This window comes from Capricornis sumatraensis, chromosome 3 (genome assembly GCF_032405125.1).
Source record: "Capricornis sumatraensis isolate serow.1 chromosome 3, serow.2, whole genome shotgun sequence".
Classification (NCBI taxonomy): Eukaryota; Metazoa; Chordata; class Mammalia; order Artiodactyla; family Bovidae; genus Capricornis; species Capricornis sumatraensis.
The window spans coordinates 71,565,238-71,588,921 of record NC_091071.1 but is presented as its reverse complement, the minus strand read 5'-3'; the positions used below and the strand labels follow the sequence as shown (position 1 = coordinate 71,588,921).

The window sequence follows — 23,684 nt, the reverse complement described above, 5'->3', positions numbered from 1 at the left end:
GGCTAGGGGTACCTGTGGTAGGTCCATGATGAAGTTGTAGGCATTGGCTTCCTTGGCTGCTCGGACTATATCTTCCATCGTTGCATCTTTTCTGCCATAGCGAATGTTCTCTGCAATGGTGGTGGAAAACAGAACAGGCTCTTGCTCCACTATCCCAATCTGAGCTCTGAGCCACTGGATGTTAAGAGAGCGAATGTCATGGCCATCCAAGGTCACCTAGAGAACAAAAACCGCAACATCACTTCTCTTGGAATCCTTCAAGATTCTGAATACTACTACTGTGCTGTACTTGATCTATGAGGAGAAAAAACGAGACCCACAAGACTGTAAAACAATTCCTCTTATAATGTATTTGTTAATATAAGGATGACAATATAAGTTGAAATCAAGTATAGCTGTAGGACAATTCATTGTAGAAACACAATTAATATAAAGGTTACTCAGTTTAACTCGATTGGCCCAAGAATAGAAAAAGTTTTAATTTCTCAATGAAGAGTACAGTCAGTTATTCATCATATTTTAAATATTTCTATCTTTTGATTTGAAGCCAAAATGAACTTCAAAAGATACAAAGAAAATGACCAGTGGTCTCTATCTTGCATATATGTGTATGTTTTAGAACAAAATCTTACTTTCTGGCTTGATTCATCAAATGACACACAGGTGTTCAAATGCAATTGAAACTATAACTGGGATAAGTAAATAAACATTATGATTAACAAAAATATAAACATTTTATATAAAAAACATGATATCTATATATTCAGAGTATAATTATAGTGGTATGTAGCAAAGAATACCCAATCAGAGAGTAAAGTGTCTGTGAAAGAAGAAAACCTCATCACATTTGACATGTCACTCTGACAGTACCTGCATTATATAGAGCTCATTGCATGGAAGAAGTCATTTAATATACAGTCAAATGATTCTATCTCAAGGCATCAAGGAGATCTTAACAAGAATGATTACGAGGCAGAGTGAAAAGAGCATAGTCTTTGACATCCAACAGATCTGGGTTCAAATCTGGGGCAACTCTCAATTTCTCTGAGAGTTGCTTCCTCATTTGTAAAATGGGAATATTTATCTTTGGAAGTTGCTGTGAAAACAAGTAATGATCTCTGTAAAGTATTTGACATATAATATGTGATAAATAGCAATTATTAATATTTTTAAAATTTCAGTCTATATTTACAGTCAGACAAACACAAGGAGAAAGAGACTAAGTGGTTTGCAAAACTAATGTAATTATTTTTAGACCTAACATCTCAGAGTAACAATCAAGAGCTGTTCTCTGTTAATTCCGGCCATGTAAGCTTTCTTATACTTAATGTTTGGAGAACTTTAGGGAATAATAACAATTTTGTTATAATACAAAGAAAGAAATGGAAATTTTCCCTCACTGAAAAGGCAGCAATACCATTTTGAATGTATCTGTACATTCAGTTACATCACTGAGCAGATGGACTGATTATTCATCGAACACAACTACAATGGAGAGAAATCGTCCATTTGGTTTAGTAAAAAAAAAAATCATTAAGTCAGACTTTGATCCCTGGGAAGATCCCACATACCACAGGTTACAGCCAAAAAACCAAACCAAACAAATCATTAACTGAACTATGCAGATGTCAAAGTGCTGTCAGTGTTTGCTAGGTGTTTGTATTTGACCAATATATCACCATTTTCAATCTCCTATCCCTAGGTGGCTCATTGATAGAGAATCTGTCTGCCAATGCAGGAGAGGCAGAAGACACAGGTTCCATCCCTGGGTCAAAAAGATCCTCTGGAGTAGGAAATGGCACCCCACTCCAATATTCTTGCCTCAAAAATTCCATGCACAGAGGAGCCTGGCTAGTCCATGAGATTGCAAAGAGTTGGACACGACTGAGCATCCGTGCACACATCCCCGTGTATTAAGAAGTTTCTAGAAGATACACACCATGCCTTCAGTGGGATCATAGAATCGCTGAATGAGCTGCAGCGCTGTGCTTTTCCCAGCTCCACTGGATCCTACCACAGCTGTCATTTCCCCTGATTTAATGACTGTGCTAAGTTTATTTAAAATCTGCAGAGAAAAGAAAAGAACAATGTTCAGATCATCATCAATTAGGCTACAAGTCAGAACACTTTGTTAGGATCCTGTGTATGTGTTTACTTATGCCCTCATAGCAACAGCCATTGATTTTCACTAATAACCAGAAAAATTAGTAAACAGTGCTAGGATGTGGTTTTAGCATTTAGCACACTACCAATAGCCATAGCCAACAAATAAAATGACTTGTGGTAACACTGTTGAAGTAAATAAGCCAGGCCAACCTCGAAAACTATGTTCCAAAATCCAATTTAAAACATTTCTGACATGCCAGGTTACCTCAAGGAGACTGTCCCAATTAGCTTAGGAGAGAAAGTCACTTAGCAGTAGAAGACTTTGTTAAAGCAAACTACTGGCATTGAGAATAGAAGATAAAACAGAAATCAAATAAATGTATTTCAGTTCAACTGGTATTTGTTGAACAGCTGTCTCTGAACAGATATTATAAAGTAAGTTTTTAGCCATTTATTCAAAAATGTTTACTGAGTAAGTACTACCTTATTATTTATATTTCACTAGGCACTTTTTACATTTAATGTTTATATATGTATGTGTGTTGTAATCAAGAATATACTTCAGAAATATCAGAATATACATGTACCTATCTTATATACATATATAAGTAAGGAGATCCCACCAGTCCACTCTGAAGGAGATCCCAACAGTCCACTCTGAAGGAGATCAGCCCTGGGATTTCTTTGGAAGGAATGATGCTAAAGCTGAAACTCCAGTACTTTGGCCACCTCATGCAAAGAGTTGACTCATTGGAAAAGACTCTGATGCTGGGAGGGATTGGGGGCAGGAGGAGAAGGGGACGACAGAGGATGAGATGGCTGGATGGCATCACGGACTCGATGGACGTGAGTTTGAGTGAACTCCAGGAGTTGGTGATGGACAGGGAGGCCTGGTGTGCTGCGATTCATGGGGTCGCAAAGAGTCGGACACGACTGAGTGACTGAACTGAACTGAGATGAAGTATGTATGTATGATGTATATTTGTTTCTATGTGTATATATATAAATTTACTTATGTTACAACTATGTAGTATTAAAATTAAGTTGCATTTCCATGACCTCTGTGGGGATAATAGAAATATTAAGGAAGAGTAGCTAACTATGGAAAACAGTCAGTTTCCTCAAAATATTAAAAATGGAACTGCCAAATGATCCCAAAATTTCACTGCTGTGTATTTATCAGAAAAAAAGCAGAAACATTAATTTGAAAAGATATATGCATACCAGTGTTCATTGCAGTATTATTTACAATAGCCAAGATATGGAAGCAATCTAAATAGATCAATGGATGAATGAGTAAATAAAATGTGGTATATATACATCTTCTATACTCATTTATCTATTGATGAATATATATATACGTATATATATGCATATGTATACTCACATACACACAAAGGAATTTATTCATACATAAAAAATTAAATATTGGTGTTTGTGACAACACGGATGAATCTAAAAAGTATTATGCTAAGTGAAATATCAGACAGAGAAGGACAAATACTGTATGATCTCACTTATATGTAGAATCTAAAAAATAAAATAAGCAAACGAGCAAAACAAAATGAAAACAGACTCAGAGATACAGAGAACAAATGAGAGATTGCCAGAGGGGGAAATATGTGAGGGGGTTAAGGAGGTAGAAGCCTGAAGTTATAAAATAAATAAGGCACGTGGACATAATACACAGCATAAGGAATATGGTCAATAGTATTGTAATGATTCTGGATAGGGGCAGATGATAGCTAGACTTACCACAGTGATTATTTCATAATGTATGCAAATATCTAATTGCTATGTAGTACAGCTGAAAGCACAATATTTTGCATCAACTATTTTTCAATTAAAAGTAAATAAATGAAAAGAAAGGGTAGCTAAAGATACTCTGTTAAAAATGAGGAATAAGTCTTTCCTTCCAAAGCCAGTTCTTTTAGAGAAGTAGATTCTAAGTTTCCTGTAGGGTAAATTGCCTTTAAAGACACTTGCTCAGTAGGTGTGGGAACACTGTAAATTTTCATTACCTTGTGCCCAGAACAATTGCATAGTACAAGACAGTGATTATAAGATTACAAAATTACCTTTCCTCTAAGGACTGATCTAATGATCCTTGTAAACATGGATAGGAAGTAAAAAATTTCAGAGAGCAGCTTTCCTTTGCCACTTCATACCCCACCCATGCAGGGTTCTACCTTCTGCAGCCTCTAAAGAGATACTTGGCACAGCTGTCCTGGATTGTTCTGATTGCCTTGCAGTTTGTTTAGCTTGCTCTCACAGTGACAGGACCTGCCACTCATTTCAACAGAGTGTCACTCAGCTGACTTAACCTGAATGTGCTACCAAACTTCCTACCAAAGAGATTTGTATATTATTATTAGCACAAGGAATGTGGTTAGTGGCCTAAGGAACAAGACCTGAGGACACTTCCAGAGAAACATGCCTCTGTGCCTTTTTCCTGGAAAATGAGTCATGCTTCAGAAAAACAAATAATTTGTGGCTCTGAAAATGAATCATCAAAGAAGAAAACTGGAAAAAGATTGGCACGTACCTTCACCTCTGGTCTGGAAGGATAGTGGAAGGTCACATTATGGAATTCAATTTCACCCTTAATTCGATCCAGCTTGTAACCATCTTCTGACATACAGTCAATGAGGGGTTTCTGAAGTGGAATGTAAAAGCGATAGAGCGATAGCATGTATAACATGCATTTACTGTCCATCTCAGTTTGAATTTATTCATAACACAGAACAGTAATCAGGCTAAACATTGCCAAAGATAAGCTGCTTCTACATTAAATTGTATTAATAATAGTAATATTCACTAACACTTATTGGGAAATTAATGTTGAGATGTTTACTGTGTAATTACTATTGCTATATAATTGTATTAAACTATATTATATATTATGTATATTATGTAGATTTATATATAACCAAATTTACATAAATAATGTATAATTAATTATAATTAAAACTGCCATGATCATATAATTTGTATAAAACATTATCACATTAACTTAATTTAATTAGTATTTACTTTATATTACTATGATATATTTTATATAGTGAAAATATCACAATATAATATATGCTATTAATCTGTAATTAATATATTGGTATATAATATATTGATATTATTATGGAGTATTATAATATTGAGATACCCCAAAAGACAGTCTACAGGAGTTTTAATGTTTTTTCTTTTAGGTGATTGTCACCATTACCTAACTTGACAGATGATACACATTTGTTCATTGAGGAAGTAGAGGAGTCTCAAGTGGTCAAGACCCAACAGCACCCTACATTTGACTATTGTAGATGATGACTGACATGAACTGACTGTTCTCAAGCGGTGTCCCCAAATGCCACCAACTTTTAACTGACATGCTGAATTTCACCTCCATGTTAGTAGTGAGCCTAATTCAGACCTTAACCATGGTGGATAATCAGGCCAGAGTGAGGGTTACCTCCTGCTACCAGAACACTCAGGGTCAACTTCTTTCTTCTCTTACCCTCGTGAGAGAAACTCATCATCCTATCTCTTTCTGGGGCTACAGTGTCATCTATTTCTCCTTCTTCATTCTCTAGTAAAAATAATAATTTTTAAATGCCTTAATTTTTTGTAATAGTTTCAAGCGACTTTTAGACACCTCTTATTTGAGCATACAACAAAGCCAAGAATGAGGTAGAATTTGGATCGTTCTACAAGGTTTTCAACTATCTTTCTATAGCCCAATAAATGAAACCCCAAAATATAAAACAGATAAAGTGATGGACAGTTTCCTCAAGCAGATTCTAATCTCACCGACACTAACAATGTGGGAACCCACAATGCACATCTGGATTTCCAGGGCTTCTGACTCAGTCCTGAGCGTCTTCTCAGAGAAGATGTTCTTGGGTTTTGATCTTTCTCTCTTGACATCCAGTGTGTTCCAATAGATTAATCAGGAAAATCTTAGCTAGGCTACCAGGGTCAAAGCCTGTAGACTTTCTGTCACATTTAGAAGTTAATCTAATCTTATGAACTGGGTCTTAAAGTCCTGTATGATCTGGCTGCTTCCCATCTCTCCATCTTCTTTCTTGCTCACTCTGTTCAGTTACACTGACTTTGTTTTAGTTCCTTGCACTCATCAAGCCCTTTTCCAACCTGGAGGTCTCTCCCATGAATATGCTCCCTGCTCTTACCTCCCAGGCATCACTCCTCTCCCAAGTACTTTTTTGCATGGCTGACTCACCTGCTTTGGTTCTCAGTTCATAACTGGTGTCACTGTCACTCAATATAAAGTCTCCTTCCCCTACCCCAACTGCTATCGCAGTGACCTGTTTTACTTCCATTACTGTCTTGCTGCTGCTTCTTAGTCGTTCAGTTGCATCCAACTCTTTGCAACCACATGGACTGTTGCCCGCCAGGCTCTTCTATCCATGGAATTCTCCAGGCAAGAATACTGGAGTGGGTTGCCATGTCCTCCTACAGAGGATCTTCCCAACCCAGGATTGAACCAGGTCTCCCAAATTGCAGGTGGATTCTTTACCATCTGAGGCACCATTGTACTTATCACTGTCTAATATTATCCTATCTTTGAATATGCCAATGCCTATTTCCCATATGATATGAGAGGAGGGGCCTTATTTGCTGTATTTCACTTGCACTCCCATCTCATACTGCGGTCTGGCTCATGACAGTACTTATTAAGTATTGCTAAATTAAGGGCATATTTTATCCTCATATTTTTAACACTGAGGATAAATTCTTCATGAGTTCACCTCTCTCCCCACCCTCAACTTGCTAATGGCCTCTGCCGGGAGCCAGCACGAGGAGTCCTGCCTGTGGCAAAGGTCATGAGGTTAAGGGGCCCAACAGGCAAAGGTGAGTCGGGCCTTAAGGGAGCCTCGCTGGGTCTGCTCGTGCATCTGCCCCCAAACCAGAGTCTGCCTGCTTTACTGTGTTATGCTTTCCACCTACTCTTCTGACATTTACGGGGGGCTGTCCCCCCACCACCTTTTTCTGGAAAAAGTGAATTTAGAGCTTTTAGATAATAAGTCTCCTGGGCATAATAAGAGTGTTTCAATCCAAAAACCCCTCTGATGGCTTTCTAGCCTGCCTGCCAGACTCTTAACAGCTGCACATGTGATTGTTTGCAGCCTCCTGGCCACGAGAGCCACAGAAAGCATAAAACATCCTAGGAATGTAGGGGCTTCTGAGGAGTCAAAATCATTAGAATAGGACTGATTAAGGGTTTCATTTGTTGAGCCAATACTTGCTGCTAAATTTTCATTTGTTGATATAGTTGGCATGTAGAAAAAACAGGTAGTAGCCCTGGTATTAGCAACATTAGATCTTTGAGTTAAGTACTTTCTTTGTTATAATCCACTGCACCTTTGTGCTACAGGAATGTAACTTTATTTAGTACTTTGAGGGTGATGCAGATTAAAGAAAAAACACTTCAAGGGAAAAAGAGTTTTCTGGTTGATAGACATTTATCTAGGAAAAGAGCCATAAAAATGTTAACAGACCCCCTGGTCAGAAGATGATGTAAAACTACCTAAGACCTTTTGTATACGGGAAGGTATGCAAAAAGAAAGCCTGGTCTCAATAAGGGTCAGGACTGCTGCCCCTGCATAACTCTGCATATTCCATTATTTCTTTATGTACAACTTGGGGTATATAAGCTGCTTTTTAAAATAAAGTTGTGGGTCTGGCACCAATGCTTGGCTCCCCCATGTCGTTCTTTTCTCCCTTTTCTGGCTGAATTCCCATCTGGAGCATGGAGGCTCACCGTGTCTACTTATTTGCCCTGGCTTCTAAGACCCACGCGAGAAGAAGACCAAGGCAGGGCACCCTCTGCTATTCAAGTGGGCGCCGGTGGCCTACGTAGACGGTGGAAACTCCTTGTCTCGGAGTTTTATTGGTTTTCCGAGTAAACCAAGCTATTCAGCCTCTTTTCTCCACTAATTTTCCTACTACACTATCCTTTCCTAATCTCTCTTTATATTTCTAAATAAATAAATCTCTCCTCACTGACACCATCTCCCCTTCGAATTCCTTGGATCCACCAGGGCTGGACCCTGGCAGGCCTCTACTTTTGGCTTTTACATACCCGGTCAATTGTCTCAAAGATGCTGGCGGCTGCAGCACGCCCAGCTGCAAAGGCTTCCAAACAGGAAGAGGCATTGCCAAGATTTAAAGCTCCTACTATGACACTGAGGAAAATCTGAAATAAAAAGAGAGAAACATAGATTTCATCAGTTTGTAAATAGTGTTCATTGTCACTTGGGCTATCCATGTAAAGTCAAAATTTTCTCAGAAATATTCTTTCATGGGAGTTTTTTTTTTTTTTTTTTTTTATGGCTGTGAACAGACCACCTTAGGTCTTTGTTGGTCAGAGACATGTAGTCCTTAACACTTGGTCCTCTCCATAGGACAGCTCACAACATAGCTTTTAAAAATTTTTTATTTATTTTAATTAATTTATTTTTTGTTGCTTTTGGTCTTCATTGCTGCATGCGGGCTTTCTCTAGATGCATCTCTTTATTTTAATTTATTTTTTGTTGTTCTTGGTCTTCATTGCTGCATGCGGGCTTTCTCTAGATGCGTCTCTTCAATTTGACGTGCAGGCTTCTCGTTGCAGTGGCTTCTCTTGTAGCGCATAGGCTTTAGATGTGAGGGCTCAGTAGTTGCAGCTCCTGGGCTCTAGGGCTGGTAGTTGTGGTGCATGGGCTTAGCTGCTCCTCAACATGCGGAATCTTTCTGGACCAGGGAGCGAACCAATGTCCCCTACATTGGCAGGCGGACTCCTATTCATTGCACCACCAGGGAAGTTCCTTCTGCGGGAGTCTGAAAGCTAAATAACTCTTTGGAAACACTTGGGATATCTTCTGTACTATAAAGTATCTCCAATTTTTCTACTGTTATGATTTAAAAGAATACATTATTTTTTATTGAACATCACTATTCTACAAAGAATAACAGGATTTTAGGTCAGAAGAGGTGTAAGTAAGGCAGCATATAGACAGAGTGGGTTAGAGTCATGGTGCAAGAATTTGATTCATTATATAAACAGTCTTACAATGGTTTTCTGGTGAACGGGTTGCTGAAACAATAGAGACACTATTATTAGCTTGAATATCCTAGTGTTTGTTACGTGCAATGTGTGCTTCCTGCTACTGCTATATTCCTGCTACTAGTGAACTAATTTTTAGGATAACTACTGCTATACCTGCTTTCCCAGGTGACGCTAGTGGTAAAAAACCCACCTGCCAATGCAGGTAGACATAAGAGACGAGGGTTTGATCCCTGGGTTGGGAAGATCCCATGGAGGAGGACTCTAGTATTCTTGCCTGGAGAATTCCATGGACACAGGATCCTGGCAGACTGCAGTCCATAGGGTCGCAAAGGGTTGGACACGACTGAAGATACTTAGCACTCACGCATGCACAGTTATACCGCTACCACCAGTAATAATATCAATAATAATAAGGTATGTTTCTAAGTGCTTTACTTGTAATATTTCATTTAATCCTTAAAATAATAAAGAAGACAGAGGTGTATAGAGGCTGCCTAACTTTCTTAATGTCTCAATGTATATTAAGTGGTAGAGCACTATTTGAATAAAAGGCTTCCCTGATAGTTCAGTTGGTTAGGAATCCACCTGCAATGCAGGAGACCCCAGTTCGATTCCTGGGTTGGAAAGATTCCCTGGAGAAGGGAAAGGCTACCGACTCTAGTATTCTGGCCTGGAGAATTCCATGGAATATACAGTCCATGGGGTCACAAAAAGTCAGACATGACTGAGTGACTTTCACTTTCTCCATTCACATTTTGTCCAGCTCTCAGGCTCATCTGCTGCTACTGCACACAAATGGAGTAGCCAGCTTCCTGCGTAGAGCTGGGGAAGAGGTCCTTTGACTCACAAACCTGGCCATCTCTCTAACTTAAGGGAAGGCTACCTAATCACGATCAGTTTTTCCTAGCCAACAGCACTGTTTTCATCAGTGCTCTTTGTAAAGGAAGAGCCAATTCCTCATGCTGGCCTCTAGGATGAGCACAGGATTCTTTCTCTCTACCCTTTCAACCAAAGAATAATTGTTTGTCACGTGACTCACATGGAGGCTGTTTCCTCGGTCGCCATCTATTGAGGATTGGAGTTACTTCCTGAGCTAAAATAAAGGTTGACTCCTGCTTGAATGTAGTCTTTTTCAGGTAATAAAGTGATCCTAATCTGTGGTAGTTCCATAGCTGGACTCTTTCCATGGATTATACCACATCAGAACAAAATGCCCCCAAATTCTTTCCCGTTCTCTTTTTCCCTTTTGGCCAGGCAATGGGGCTTCTCAGAGCCTGTCAGTCATCTCCTCCCTCTCCAATATCCTCTCTATTCTATATATCATGATGCTTTGGGCCAGCTTCTTGACTTCTTCCTGAATCCCCTAGGCTATGCATGGAGACAAACGTTTTCTCTTCATCTGTTCTCCATCTGTCCATCTGTCCTTTCCCTTAATTATGGCAGGTATTCCTCCCATGGGCAGATTACTTAATCTCTCAAGCCCTGATTTCATTATTGATAACATGGGGGAAATGACTGCATATACATCAAGGAGTTTTTACAGGGATTAAATGATAATGTGTGTAGAGATGATTAAAGACAGCTATGGAAATAATAGTGATGACGGCGATGAAAGAAGTGAGATTCCACATAGGAAGTGATAAGATGAACAGACAGAACAGTACTTGTTTTTGGTTTAATTTTCCACATGTCCTAGTTCAAGAGTTGGTAAACATTTTCCATACAGGACCTGTTAGTAAAGATTTTAGGCTTTTCAGGCCATATGGGCTGAAGCAGTTATTCACCTTAATTCCTCAACTATGTAGGACAAAAGCAATCATAGACAGTAGGAAAAAAGTGTCAGTGCCTATGTTCCAATAAAATGTCATTTACAAAAACAGGCCACAGTCTCGATTTGATTTGTGGACCATTGTTTGCTGACCCTTGGTCTAGACCAATTCACTAGTGGCCTAAACTGAAGTTTGAAGTTAAACCCTTGATCAGCCTGGTTTTTGCAAGCATTACCTGAAATGAATATCTCTCTTAGGGTTCTTAGGTGAAGAGTGAGTGAGACAGACAGAAAGAAAAAGTGTTAGTTGCTCAGTTGTGTCTGACTCTTACCCCCCCCCCCCCCCCCCTCCACCCACCACCAGGCTCCTCTGTCCATGGAATTCTCCAGATGAGAATACTGGAGCTGGTTGCCACTCCCTTCTCCAGGGGATCCTCCCAGCCCAGGGATCTGGTCTGGGTCTCCTGCATCACAAGCACTAATACTATTGCAGGAGCTAGCACATCTCCTGGTAGAGCATCATCTCTCATTCCAAATATCACACTCTTTAGCCCTGTAAACATCAGTGTGGGAAGAAGCTGGGCGAAAGAAGCCTCTGAGAAACAGTGTACCTGTGGATGTGCTATGCTGGAGAGGGGATCTGTGCACAGAAAGCAAACTTGTGGTTACCAAAGGAGAGGGGAGTAGGGGAGGGATGAATTGGGAGTTTGGGACTAGCAGAGGCAAACTATGATATATAGAATGATAAACAACAAGGACCTACACAGGGAACTATCAATGTATTCAATATCTTATAATAACCTATAGCGGAAAATAATCTGAAAAAGAATATATATATATGTATAACTGAATCACTTTCCTATACACTTGAAACTAACACAACATGGTAAATCAACTGTACTTCAATTAAATAAATAAAATGAAATCTGGGGCCCTTTGGAAGAGATTCAGGAACAGGAAAACAGTGCTTAATGGGTCGGGTCCCAGAATCACAGAAATCTGGGCTCAAATCCCACCCTCTGCTACTTGGCATATAATTCTCACCTTGTGGCTCCATCTCATTTTTAAGTGGTGGCATAATGGCATCAGTTACAGAATGAAGTTGTGACTATTACACATGGTAATTATATTAAATACTTTACTCAGTGCTTGACACCTTGTATACACTAAATAATGCTCCTCTCTATTACTGCTGTTACTTTTTCATTACCGAGTCCTGAAACTTAAAAGGGGCATGAAAGAGCAGACTTCAGCATCATTCAGTTCCCTTTTATCTTTTTTTGTTAATAGATCACAGAGTGCGGTTTTTGTCCATGTACAAGTGATACTAATTACAGCCATTTATGTGAACTACTTACCATTTAGGCCCAATTACCATGCGGCCAATAATGATTTTGTGCATCACAAAATGTGTTAGATTAACCTAATTGTTAATTAGTTTAGTGGATTAAAAACACTCAGCTCATGCAAACTCAGCCTTAATAGTTCACAGCTCAGAGCATGGCCAGTAAAGTGGATGCACATGCAAGAGAAAGAAAGAGAAAGAACCAGAAAGGGAGTGCTTACCAACAGTTATACTGGTCAAGAATGTCTCTCCTCTTCCCAGAGAAAAATTTCTTAAGATATAAATGGTGGCTTATAAGGAGTAAGAGGTGAGGTTAGTAATTGATGATTGAAAGAGACATATTACATATCATGTCTGCACATAGTAAGTCCTCAAGAAGTATCAGTTGACAGAAGGAATTCTTTATAGAAGGTATACAGTAGCCTATAATCCACTGGGCAGGGTACTTGAAGGTGAAAACTTGTTAAATGATTTAAACAAGGTTGCCATTAGACTGAGGTAGCCTTAATGCCTTAGCAGATTATGTAAGCCACCAAAACCTAACCCTGAATGCCTCAAGGCTAAGAAATCAAAACCTAACTACAAAGCTAAATCACAAACAGCCAAAGAGGCTTTCCAAAATAAGACAACTACCTCCCGGAGTTAGGTAAAATTAATGTCCGTTGAGCCGGTGATGCTATCTAGTCACCTGGTATGCTGCAGTCCATGGGGTCACAAAGAGTAGGACATAGCTTAGCAACTAAAACAACAACAAAATAAGGCAATTACATCAGCTACAGCCAGCCAAATAATTTCCTGGCTTTGCTTCCTCTTCTCTTCTCTGTTTAAGTCTTTTCCCTAACTTCTATTAATAGAACCTCTCTAGCTACTCCTGGTTTGATATGCCCAACTGGAATTATTTTTGCTCAAATAAACTCCCAGAAGTTTTAATACGCCTGAATTTACCTTTTAACAAAACCATAAAACTGGATCATTTCTAGAGAGATTCACCAAGGATTTTTTTTTTTAATCCAACAGTTCCAACCAGAATTGTGTATTTTCAATTTATCATTTTCTCATTATTCCCTCTGAAACTGTTATTTGTGAACACTTCTCTCCTCTACTCAAAGTCAAGGAATCATAAGAAGAGTGTCTTTCCTCAATGAATGCCTTTCTGCAGAACGAGAAGATACAAGCTGCTGAGACTGAAGTCAACTACAGGTATTTCTGGTTTGGTAAAGTTGGAAGTTCTTAAGAGTCATTAGGTCAATAAAGAAAAAGACTTTACAATCAGATTTTAGACCTGCAGTAGTTTCACTGGCTTTTCAAATGTGCAAAGCTGTATTAAAGTTACTAAGTAAGTGCTTAAATTATAATAACAGTAACACTTTCCATCTATGCTATCCCTTTCAGGTTTACAAAACATTTTAAACAGGATTCATCATATTTAATTTTTTAAAACAAAGTTCAAGTGACGCCAACTGTTTATCTTTAAAAGAAAAACCAAAATTTATAAAGTCATTCTTAATGGCACTTCCACGGTGGTCCAGTGGCTAAGCCTCCAAGCTCCCAATGCAGGCGGCCTGGGTTCAACCCCTGGTTACGGAACTAGATCCCACATGCTGCAACTAAAAGTCCACATGCCACAATTAAAGATCCCATGTGCCACAGCTAAGACCCAGTGCAGCTAAACAATATATAAATATATTTTTTAAAAGTTATTCTTAGTGTATTATCAGGTTCTTAATGAAATAAAGTCAGTGGCTTAGAATGATTATAGCCTGGCCTCTAATAATCATTTCTATTTGCAAATAAAATTTCTATTCAACTTTCCCTGCTGCTGCTGCTAAGTCGCTTCAGGCATGTCTGACTCTGGGTGACCCCAGAGACAGCAGCCCACCAGGCTCCCCCGTCCCTGGGATTCTCCAGGCAAGAACACTGGAGTGGGGTGCCATTTCCTTCTCCAATGCATGAAAGTGAAAAGTGAAAGGGAAGTCGCCTAGCCGTGTCCGACTCTTAGCGACCCCATGGACTGCAGCCCACCAGGCTCCTCCGTCCATGGGATTTTCCAGGCAAGAGTACTGGAGTGGGGTGCCATTCCCTTCTTCAGGGGATCTTCCTGTCCTAGGGATCAAACCCAGGTCTCCTGCATTGGCAGGCAGATTCTTTACCACGGAGCCACCATGGAAGCCCCAAGAAGAGAAAAAAAAGAGAGGATGATCATGGAACACGTGACTGGGGAAGTGCCATCCAGTTAAAAATTTGAACAAGGACAGGAGCTATAAAGGTGGCAGCGGGGGCAGATTTGGGGATAGCAAGCAAGAGGAAGAGCTTTCCCTGACCCCAGCCGCACCTGGTTACCCTGCTCTTCACACTTGAGGGCCCTGTCCTCTGTAGCATGTAATACCATTCTCATTACACAGTGATGTGATTATTTAGTTATTGCTCACCTGCCCCCACTAAACTGTAAATTCCATCAGGGCAAAGATCACACTTCTTTTGCTCACTATCGAATCCTCTGCACTTCATATTAATCTGGCATATAGTAGATGTTCAATAATTAATTCTTGAAAGAACAACTGAAAAGATATTGGAAATTAAAGTAGCCAAGGCATTGGCTATAGCTTGGCCACAGTTCAAGTGAGAAATAAAATATGCCTGTATTATCTGTTCAGTTGAGGGTATTATTGTCTTCATATTTTAGTAACTCATTTTATTTCACAACTATGTCCAGCACATATCTCATGCTATTATTAAGCTCAACCACATAAACTTAATTTTTACCTGAGAGATTCGTGTCTTTCCATTTTCATGACATATTATCTTTTGGACTCAGTTAGAAAAATCATTGTTTTACAGCTATAAAATCTTCCATTGATTGAAAAGCATTGAATTGCGAATCTTATCAACTCAAATGCTCAACATCCCTTTACTATAAAAGTCATAAGTATTGCTTGTATCTGCAGATGGACTCCATCAGATCACTGAGGCTGTCCTGTCTCAGGCACTAACGGAATAAGCAAAATGCCTTCTCTGGACTTTTCCTAGATACAGGCAGGAAATGTTCTGTCTAGGTCATCAAGATGGAAGTACCTGGACAAGAACTCCTGGTGTATATTCTTCATCATCCAGGACAAGTTTGGAGCCATACCAGAAGGCCAGCGCGTAGCACAAGAAGATGAGACACCACATGAATCCAGTAAAGAATCCCATCACTATCCCTTTTCTAATTCCCCAGCGCTGGGCAAACACAAGATTTTTCTCATACCTGTGAAGAGAAAACATTTGAGTCTATTTTAGCAACAGCAGCTTAAGTTAAAATGTTTAAAACAGGCCACAATGCAGTGGGTTTAATCAACAAAAATAAAATCACTCCAAACACAGAGCAGCTGTAGGGAAAGAAGACAACAATCACATCTGTGTAGTTTCTTGAAATTTGTTTCAAGCTGGCATTGACAATGTATTGATAGATGTTGCCTAAGAAAGTCTCATAGTTGATGACTTCTTGGATGAGTACGATGGGGCGAGTTTTGCCCCCAGGAGAAAAAAACCTTCAACAAAAAGATTTGGACGTGAGAGGTCCAGTACTGTTGTTGCTGGCCAAAATCGTCACTTTATCTGCTGACTGGAACGGAATAAGAAAATACAGAGACAGTTTGGAGGAAATAGAAAGCTGCCTTTAATTCTCAGCCAGCAGAGAGAGAAACACAGTAGGCTCATGCCTCAAGAACTGTGACCCACTCCATGAAGTGTCTAGGGGCTTATATAAGATGAGGGCTTGCAGTCAGGAGCCAGTGATGAGAAACAAAGGTGTTAGGATCTTGTTCAAAAACATATGCTAGCATCAATAACCCAGTAATTGAGTTTGGCAGTTCCATGGCTCTGTGGCCTTCTTCCTGATATGTAGAAAGAAGAGCTACAAGGGGAAGTGAAAGTGAAAGTGAAAGTGAAGTCACTCAGTTGTGTCCGACTCTCTGCGACCCATGGACTGTAGCCCACCAAGCTCCTCCGTCCATGGGATTCTCCAGGCAAGAGTACTGGAGTGGGTTGCCATTTCCTTCTCCAGGGGATCTTCCCGACCCAGGGAATGAATCCAGGTCTCCCACATTGCATGCAGACGCTTTAACCTCTGCACCACAAGGGGAAGAGGCTGTTGCAAATGTAAGCAAAGGATAATAGGTGTGATATGTAACTCTTGCAGGGTAAGGGGGCAGAAAAGCAAACTTAGTTATAGATAAGCAGAGTAGGAGCAGTTAAAGTAAAAAAAAAGTAGGATTGTTCAGGTCTTCTCACTGTTCTCTTTATCTTCTTGTCCTCAGGAAAAAAAAAAAGAAAAAAAAACTCATTCCTTTTCTTTACTTTTCACTGCAACACTCTTTGAGTTTGAATTCTTTTATTAAGTCACATGGTATGAAAGATAATATCTCTCATAGTGGAGGAAATGGGCTATTGAGATTTTTTATGACAAATAAGGTAAACTTATTTTTCTACAACCAGAAGAAGCAAAAGAGAAAAAAGAAGAGAGGATAATTAGATATTGTAAGTCCTATTTTATTTTTCATTTGGTGAATTTAGCAGCAACTGAGAATGTGATCATGCCAGATCTACAACATATGAAATGAGTTTAATTAAGTTGGTGGCTATTTTATAGAATCAGTACCTAGAACCTGAAAAACACTCAATAAATACTAAAAAAATGGAAAAATAAACAAAATCAAAGTTTTAACAATTGTGTTGTTTTGGCCATTTAGGTTTTGATATTCATGAACAGTTATCGCCTAGAATGATGGTCTATAATATATCAATGTCAAATTTTGTTTGATTGAATGGAAATCTTGGACTTCAAATGAGCATACAGTAGCTAAGAAATCACATTGAATAAAATGCTATTCAATAAAAATGTGCAGAATTGCATTTTAAATCTTGTAAGCTTTTCCTTAATGGCAGAAGACAGTGGTTTAAACTGGCATGAAGTATGTGGGGGGTGTGTACACACACATCATCAGAGTTTGATGTAAGTATCCAAACTAGAATGGCTTTTTAAAAACCACCAAATACATCATCTTCAAAAACACGAAGCGAAAGGTTTGGGAGTCTTTTGTATGCGTTTCACCAATCTCATTATTTTGCTTAGCTATTTCTTGAACAAAAGTTCCCTCTGGGTACCAGAGCAAGGTGAATCTGCCACTTTATACCAAACGAGGGAAGATTCAGGGTAGTGTGCAGATCAACAAACTCCAAGGAAGTGTCAGACATTTCAATTAACTAAGGTTTTTTTTTTTCTTTCATTTCTTACTCCCCTTTATTTTATTTTTTGGCTTTGCTGCGAGTCATGTGGGATCTCAGTTCCCTGACCAGGGATAGATAGAATGCACAGCCCCAGCACTGGAAGCTCGGAGTTTTAACCACTGACTCAACAAGGAAGTCCCTCAATTAACTAACCTTTCAACCTCTTTTTTCTCACCACCAAAAGCAGCCACTGTTCGGATAGATGATATGACTTCATCAGCAACTGAGCCAGCTTTGGCATAGGCCCTTAATTCATAGTCGGTAAATCTGGACACACTCTGAAATCCAAAAGGAGAAAATAAAATGTGAAGACCAGATAATCGGGTAAGTCACCTTGTCACTCAGTGGTTCATTTAGCAGAGTAAACGTGTGGTATGGCTTAAGACGAAATAGATTCCCACTGGAACAGTGTTTACCAAAGAAAGAATTTGGTCCAAGTTTGAGCCATGTTAAGCTTCATCTGGGTTCCCCTGGTGGCTTAGTCGGTAAAGACTCCGCCTGCAATGCCAGAGACCGCCAGCAGTGCAGACCGCCAGCAATGTCAGAGACCGCCTGCAATGTCAGAGACCGCCTGCGATGCTAGAGACCGCCAGCAGTGCAGACTGCCAGTAATGTCAGAGACCGCCTGCAATGTCAGAGACCGCCTGCAATGCCAGAGACCGCCTGCGATGCCAGAGACCGCCTGCGATGCCAGAGACCGCCTGCGATGCCAGAGACCGCCAGCAATGCAGACTGCCTGCAATGCCAGAGACCGCCTGCAATGCCAGAGACCGCCTGCAATGCCAGAGACCGCCAGCAGTGCAGACCGCCAGCAATGTCAGAGACCGCCTGCAATGTCAGAGACCGCCTGCGATGCCAGAGACCGCCAGCAGTGCAGACTGCCAGCAATGTCAGAGACCGCCTGCAATGTCAGAGACCGCCTGCAATGCCAGAGACCGCCTGCGATGCCAGAGACCGCCTGCGATGCCAGAGACCACCTGCGATGCCAGAGACCGCCAGCAATGCAGACTGCCTGCAATGCCAGAGACCGCCTGCAATGCCAGAGACCACCTGCAAAGCCAGAGACCGCCAGCAATGCCAGAGACCACCTGCAATGCCAGAGACCGCCTGCAATGCCAGAGACAGCCAGCAATGCCAGAGACCGCCAGCAATGCCAGAGACCACTTGGAATGTAGGAGACTCGGGTTCAGTCCCTGTATTGGGAAGATCCTCTGGAGAAGGAAATGGCAACCCACCCCCATATTCTTGCCTGGGAAATCCCAGAAACAGAGAGCATCACAAAAGAGTCAGATAAGGCTTGGCAACTAAACCACTGCCACCACCAAGCTTCATTCATGGATGTTGACATATCAAAATTATTCCATTAAAAGTCAGCATCAAAAAACCTCTCACAGATTAAGTCCCAGATAGAGCATTTTGTGGGACCACAGCGCTTTGGTCACCATATTAATGATGTTTTCAAGTCAAATTGTCACATTTCATTACTATTGGCCAAAGGCCATGTTATAGTTTACAAATACCAGATACAAAGACCAAGGCCCATGCAGGCATCATATTGGTTAGAATGTAGAATAAGAAAGAGGTTCTGAGCAGCCAGACACGTGATATGATATGCAGAGGCAATTCCAAAGGAGAAAACTTCAGATGAATATTATACCACTTTGACTCTACTGTAGGGGATCAACTAACTAGGTTTGCTTTTCACAAAAGGAAAGAAAAAGACATTGCACTTGATATTACACAAGTTACTTCTTCTAAAATTGGACTTGAATTGAGTCCTAGTTAGAATCCACCACCAAAAGAATTCCCTGACACAGGTTAAGAAACAGGAAGGGGAGAAAGCAAATGTTGTGAAAGATTAACTGACTCAGAAATCTAAAAAATATACATAGTACCTAGACTAAGGGAGTTATATTCCAAGTTTTTCCAAACTTTTAGCAGCAAAACTCTTATCAAACAAAATCTTAGAATTTTAGCATACAAGTAGTATTTTATTCCAGTATATTTATTTCACAAGATTGAAAAGGCAACAATAAAGTGAGAATCATTTTGTCAACATTAAAATTTGAATTTGGTTAGTATGGATGCCATTGCAGTTTTTACCACAATCCTCTTCTAATGTACTTCTGAAATATATAGAGGTGGCATGTTGTTGTTGTTTAGTCGCTAAGTTGTGTCCATCTCTTTTGAGACCCCATGGACTGTAGCCTGCCATGGGATTTTCCAGGCAAGAAAAATGGATTGGGTTTCCATTTCCTTCTCCAGGGGATTTTCCCAACACAGGTATTGAACCCGTGTCTCCTGCATTGGTAGGTGGATTCTTTAACACTGAGCCACCAGAGAAGCTGATAGGTAATGAGAAAATTAAGTAGTTGCAAATGTTATCAGTTTTTATTGTAAAATGAAAAGTGAAAATGTTAGTCGCTCAGTTGTGTCCAACTCTTTGCAACCCCATGGGCTGTAGCCTACCAGGCTCCTCTGTCCATGGAATTCTCCAGGCAAAAATACTAGAGTGGGTGGCCATTCCCTTCTACAGGAGGTCTTCCCAACCCAGGGATCAAACCCTGGTCTCCTGCATTGCAGGCAGATTCTTTACCATCTGACCCACCAGGGAATCACATTAAAGAATCTCTTAATACCCCAGCTAAACTGATATAGGAGCTTAAAAGATGCATATTGGCAATATCATGTTTCCTACAGTAAATATAAAAGTCAGAAAAGGCATACAAGACCCACAATCACTTCTAATATGTCATATATTGCCCCTCCCCCTTTTTCTGTTCTGCTTTTGAATTGAGCTTTGTAAAATTGCTCACATCATTTTACACAAACATGCGCAGACCTGAATCCAAGAAGAAACCAGTGCAGAACTGCAACATTCCAAATTGGTGACACATTTACAAGAAGTTGAAATATAGACACTAAGATGACAAGAGAAACTATGCTTTGAGCCTGTTTGAGTCCAAGTAAGCCAGGCCATGTCATTGGTCTCCAACATGTTAAAATGTGACACATGAGCCATTTAAGGGTGATTATTAATCTATGGTGGGTTTGAAGTAAGAGATTAAATATATTTAGAGGGGGAAAATGCTGAATCAAATGTTTGCGGAGTCCCCAACAACCCGCTGAAAAAGTTGAGGCTTTCCCGGAGTGCCACTGGAAAGCATTTGATAGGAAAAACTGTTGTAAAGCTTGCATGATTCAGTAGACTGAGAAAAAAATAAAAGCTAATATCTCTTTAGCAATTAATTCTGTGCCTACTGCTGTGCTAAGTGCATAACATGGATAATGCCTTGAGTCATCACAATGACTTTGGGGGTTATTAACTTTATTTTAACAAGGAGGAAACTGACATTTGACAGGTTACACATATTTTTCTCGAGCCAAGTGATAGAGCCAGGTGGTGACCTACTTAAGTAGAGTGAGCTCTTTGCTATTGTCACTCTGTATTACCTGGGATGTGTTTGAGTAATATAGCCAGTGGAGGGTAGAGAATATTTTGCTAGAAAATATAGTCATGGAGATTGGTACTTGTTGCTCAGTGATGTGAATATGTGTGCAGTTTTCCACTTAAACTCTATTCTCATTTACAGCAAATTATTAGTGTACCAGATCCCATGATGTGTTATCTCATATGACTGCTCTGAAAGTAAAATGAAATAATTTCTCAATCTTTGGGAGTGTTTTTTGGGGGGATGACCCCAAGTTCCTACTCCTACACTTTTTCCTGACTTGCATACCTGGGGAATGGAAACTGACTGGGATACTTCTCTGAATGGGTCAGATACCTCTCTGAAACTGATCACATGGGATGGAGATCACAGTGTGATTGAGGAAATCTCTTGTATGTGCTTGGTACTGATCCAGGTGTATTTGCTGGGTTTTTCTGAGGGAAGCATCTAAACTTGAGAGACCATGGAAGCCATATGTACACTAGACAGTGGGTGGGGATTTGGAATCAGGTGTCCTTGAATTCGACTTCCGTTCTGTCTCTTGCTGGCTGTGCAGTTCTGTAAAAGTCCCTTTACCTCTCTGAGCCTCCGTTTCTTATATTTAAAATGGCATTAATACTTTATAAGATTGTTGCAAAATTATAGATCATGTCCATGAAGCTCCTAATAATGCCTGGCAAAATAGTAAATGTCCAGTTAATACAGTTATTATTGGAGGAGAACGTGGCAACCTACTCCAGTATTCTTGCCTGGAGAATCCACATGGACAGAGGAGCCTGGCAGACTTCAGTCCATGGGGTCACAAAGAGTTGGGCATGACTGAACGACTAAGCACATTTTTAATATTACTAATATAATAATATATGTGTTATTAAAACAGTCACCTTTAATAATGGAATGTTATTTGATACTGAGTAATAATCAAACAAAATAAATCAATGTAGTGATAATGATATTAACTTAACACTCAGGAGAAGGGAAACAAGTTTCACATTTTTGGCTGTTTCTCAGTGCAAAAGTCTTCCCATAGAGAGAAGTGAGAAGACATTCTTACCAGACCAATGATGGCTGCTCCAATCCCAATGAGAGGGCTGACAGAGATAATAACCAAGGTCAGTTTCCAACCCTGGTAAAATCCCATCAGGAACCCGAAGATGCTCGTGGTCATGCGCTGAATGAAAATACCCATTTGGTCAGCAATGGCATCATTGACCTTGTTAACATCACTAGAAACAAAAGAGGCTGTGATCACTAAAACTGAATTTGGTCAGTTCGAATCTCTTGCCCAGAAAGTTTAACCTTTTTTTTCCTAAATGCTCCCATTTCTGTATCCCATTGCCCTTGGGAAACTTCGTAGCTTCTCATGTCTTGGAAAATTTGCTGTAATGTGGAAGGTCATTAAGCCTCTCCCCTCATAGCCAAGGGAGTTTGCCTTTAATCCAATTTTACCAACTAATGTTTACTCAACCTAGGCGAAGGCTTTTGGAAACCATCTTATTTGTCTCTTTTTCTTTCTCAACATTCAAAAAACGAAGATCATGGCACCCAGTCCTATCACTTCATGGCAAATAGATGGGGAAACAATGGAAACAGTGAGAGACTATTTTCCTGAGCTCCAAAATCACTGCAGATGGTGACTGCAGCCATGAAATTAAAAGACGCTTGCTCCTTGGAAGAAAAGTTATGACCAACCTAGACAGCATATTAAAAACCAGAGACATTGCTTTCCCAATAAAGCTATGGTTTTTCCAGTAGTCATGTATGGATGTAAGAGTTGGAGTCTTAAAGAAAGGTGAGCGCCAAAGAATTGATGATTTTGAACTGTGGTGTCGGGGAAGACTCGAGAGTCCCTTGGAGTGTGAGGAGATCCAACCAATCAATCCTAAAGGAAATCAGTCCTGAATATTCACTGGAAGGACTGATGCTAAAGCTGAAACTCCAATATTTTGGGCACCTGATGCAAAGAACTGACTCATTGGAAAAGACCCTGATACTGGGAAAGATTGAAGGCAGGAGGAGAAGGGGACGACAGAGGATGAGGTGGTTGGATGGCATCGCCAACTCAATGGACATGAGTTTGAACAAGCTCCGGGAGTTGGTGATGGACAGGGAAGCCTGGCGTGCTACAGTCCATGGGGTTGCAAAGAATTGGACATGACTGAGTGACTGAACTGAACTGAACTGAAAGCTAACATCCCGGTCTGACATGAAGAACCCTTCTTTTCTTTATATATGCTAAATCTTTTCAGTCTCAAAGTTCTATTCACATACCACCTATTTCGTAAAAATTTATATAATCCTCCAGGGAGAAGTATTATAGCAATGTGATTAATCTGTGTGTGTGTGCTTAGTGGTTTAGTCATATCTGACTCTTTGTAACCCACTGAACTATTGCCCACCAGGTTCCTCTGTTCATGGGATTTTTCAGGCAAGAAATACTAGAGTGGGTTGCCATTTACTCCTGCAAGGGATCTTCCTGACCCAGGGATTTAACCTGTGTCTCCTGCGTCTCCTGCATTGCAGGCAGATTCTTTACCTGATGAGCCATCAGGGAAGCCTCCAATTAATCCATATACATGTTTTCGTGTATGCGCATGTAATTATTGCTTCCTGCTTATAGGTAGCATAGGAGAGTGGTTAACAGTCCTGACTCTGGAGCCAGACTCTGAATTTAAACACAGCTCT

The 23,684-nt window shown here is 40.2% G+C and overlaps 1 protein-coding gene across 2 annotated transcripts in view; it reads right to left on the bottom strand.

The window, feature by feature from the left end:
* Positions 1-23,684, bottom strand: part of ABCB11 (ATP binding cassette subfamily B member 11) — an 84,580-nt gene that overhangs the window by 45,101 nt on the left and 15,795 nt on the right. For both annotated transcript variants that reach the window (XM_068967338.1, XM_068967336.1), the window contains exons 7-13: positions 22,054-22,225; positions 17,701-17,825; positions 15,352-15,526; positions 8,201-8,314; positions 4,652-4,762; positions 1,940-2,065; positions 13-216 (exon numbers count right to left, since the gene is read on the bottom strand). In XM_068967338.1, coding sequence (XP_068823439.1) covers positions 13-216; positions 1,940-2,065; positions 4,652-4,762; positions 8,201-8,314; positions 15,352-15,526; positions 17,701-17,825; positions 22,054-22,225 — 1,027 coding nt within the window. The remainder of the gene's footprint in view (positions 1-12; positions 217-1,939; positions 2,066-4,651; positions 4,763-8,200; positions 8,315-15,351; positions 15,527-17,700; positions 17,826-22,053; positions 22,226-23,684) is intronic.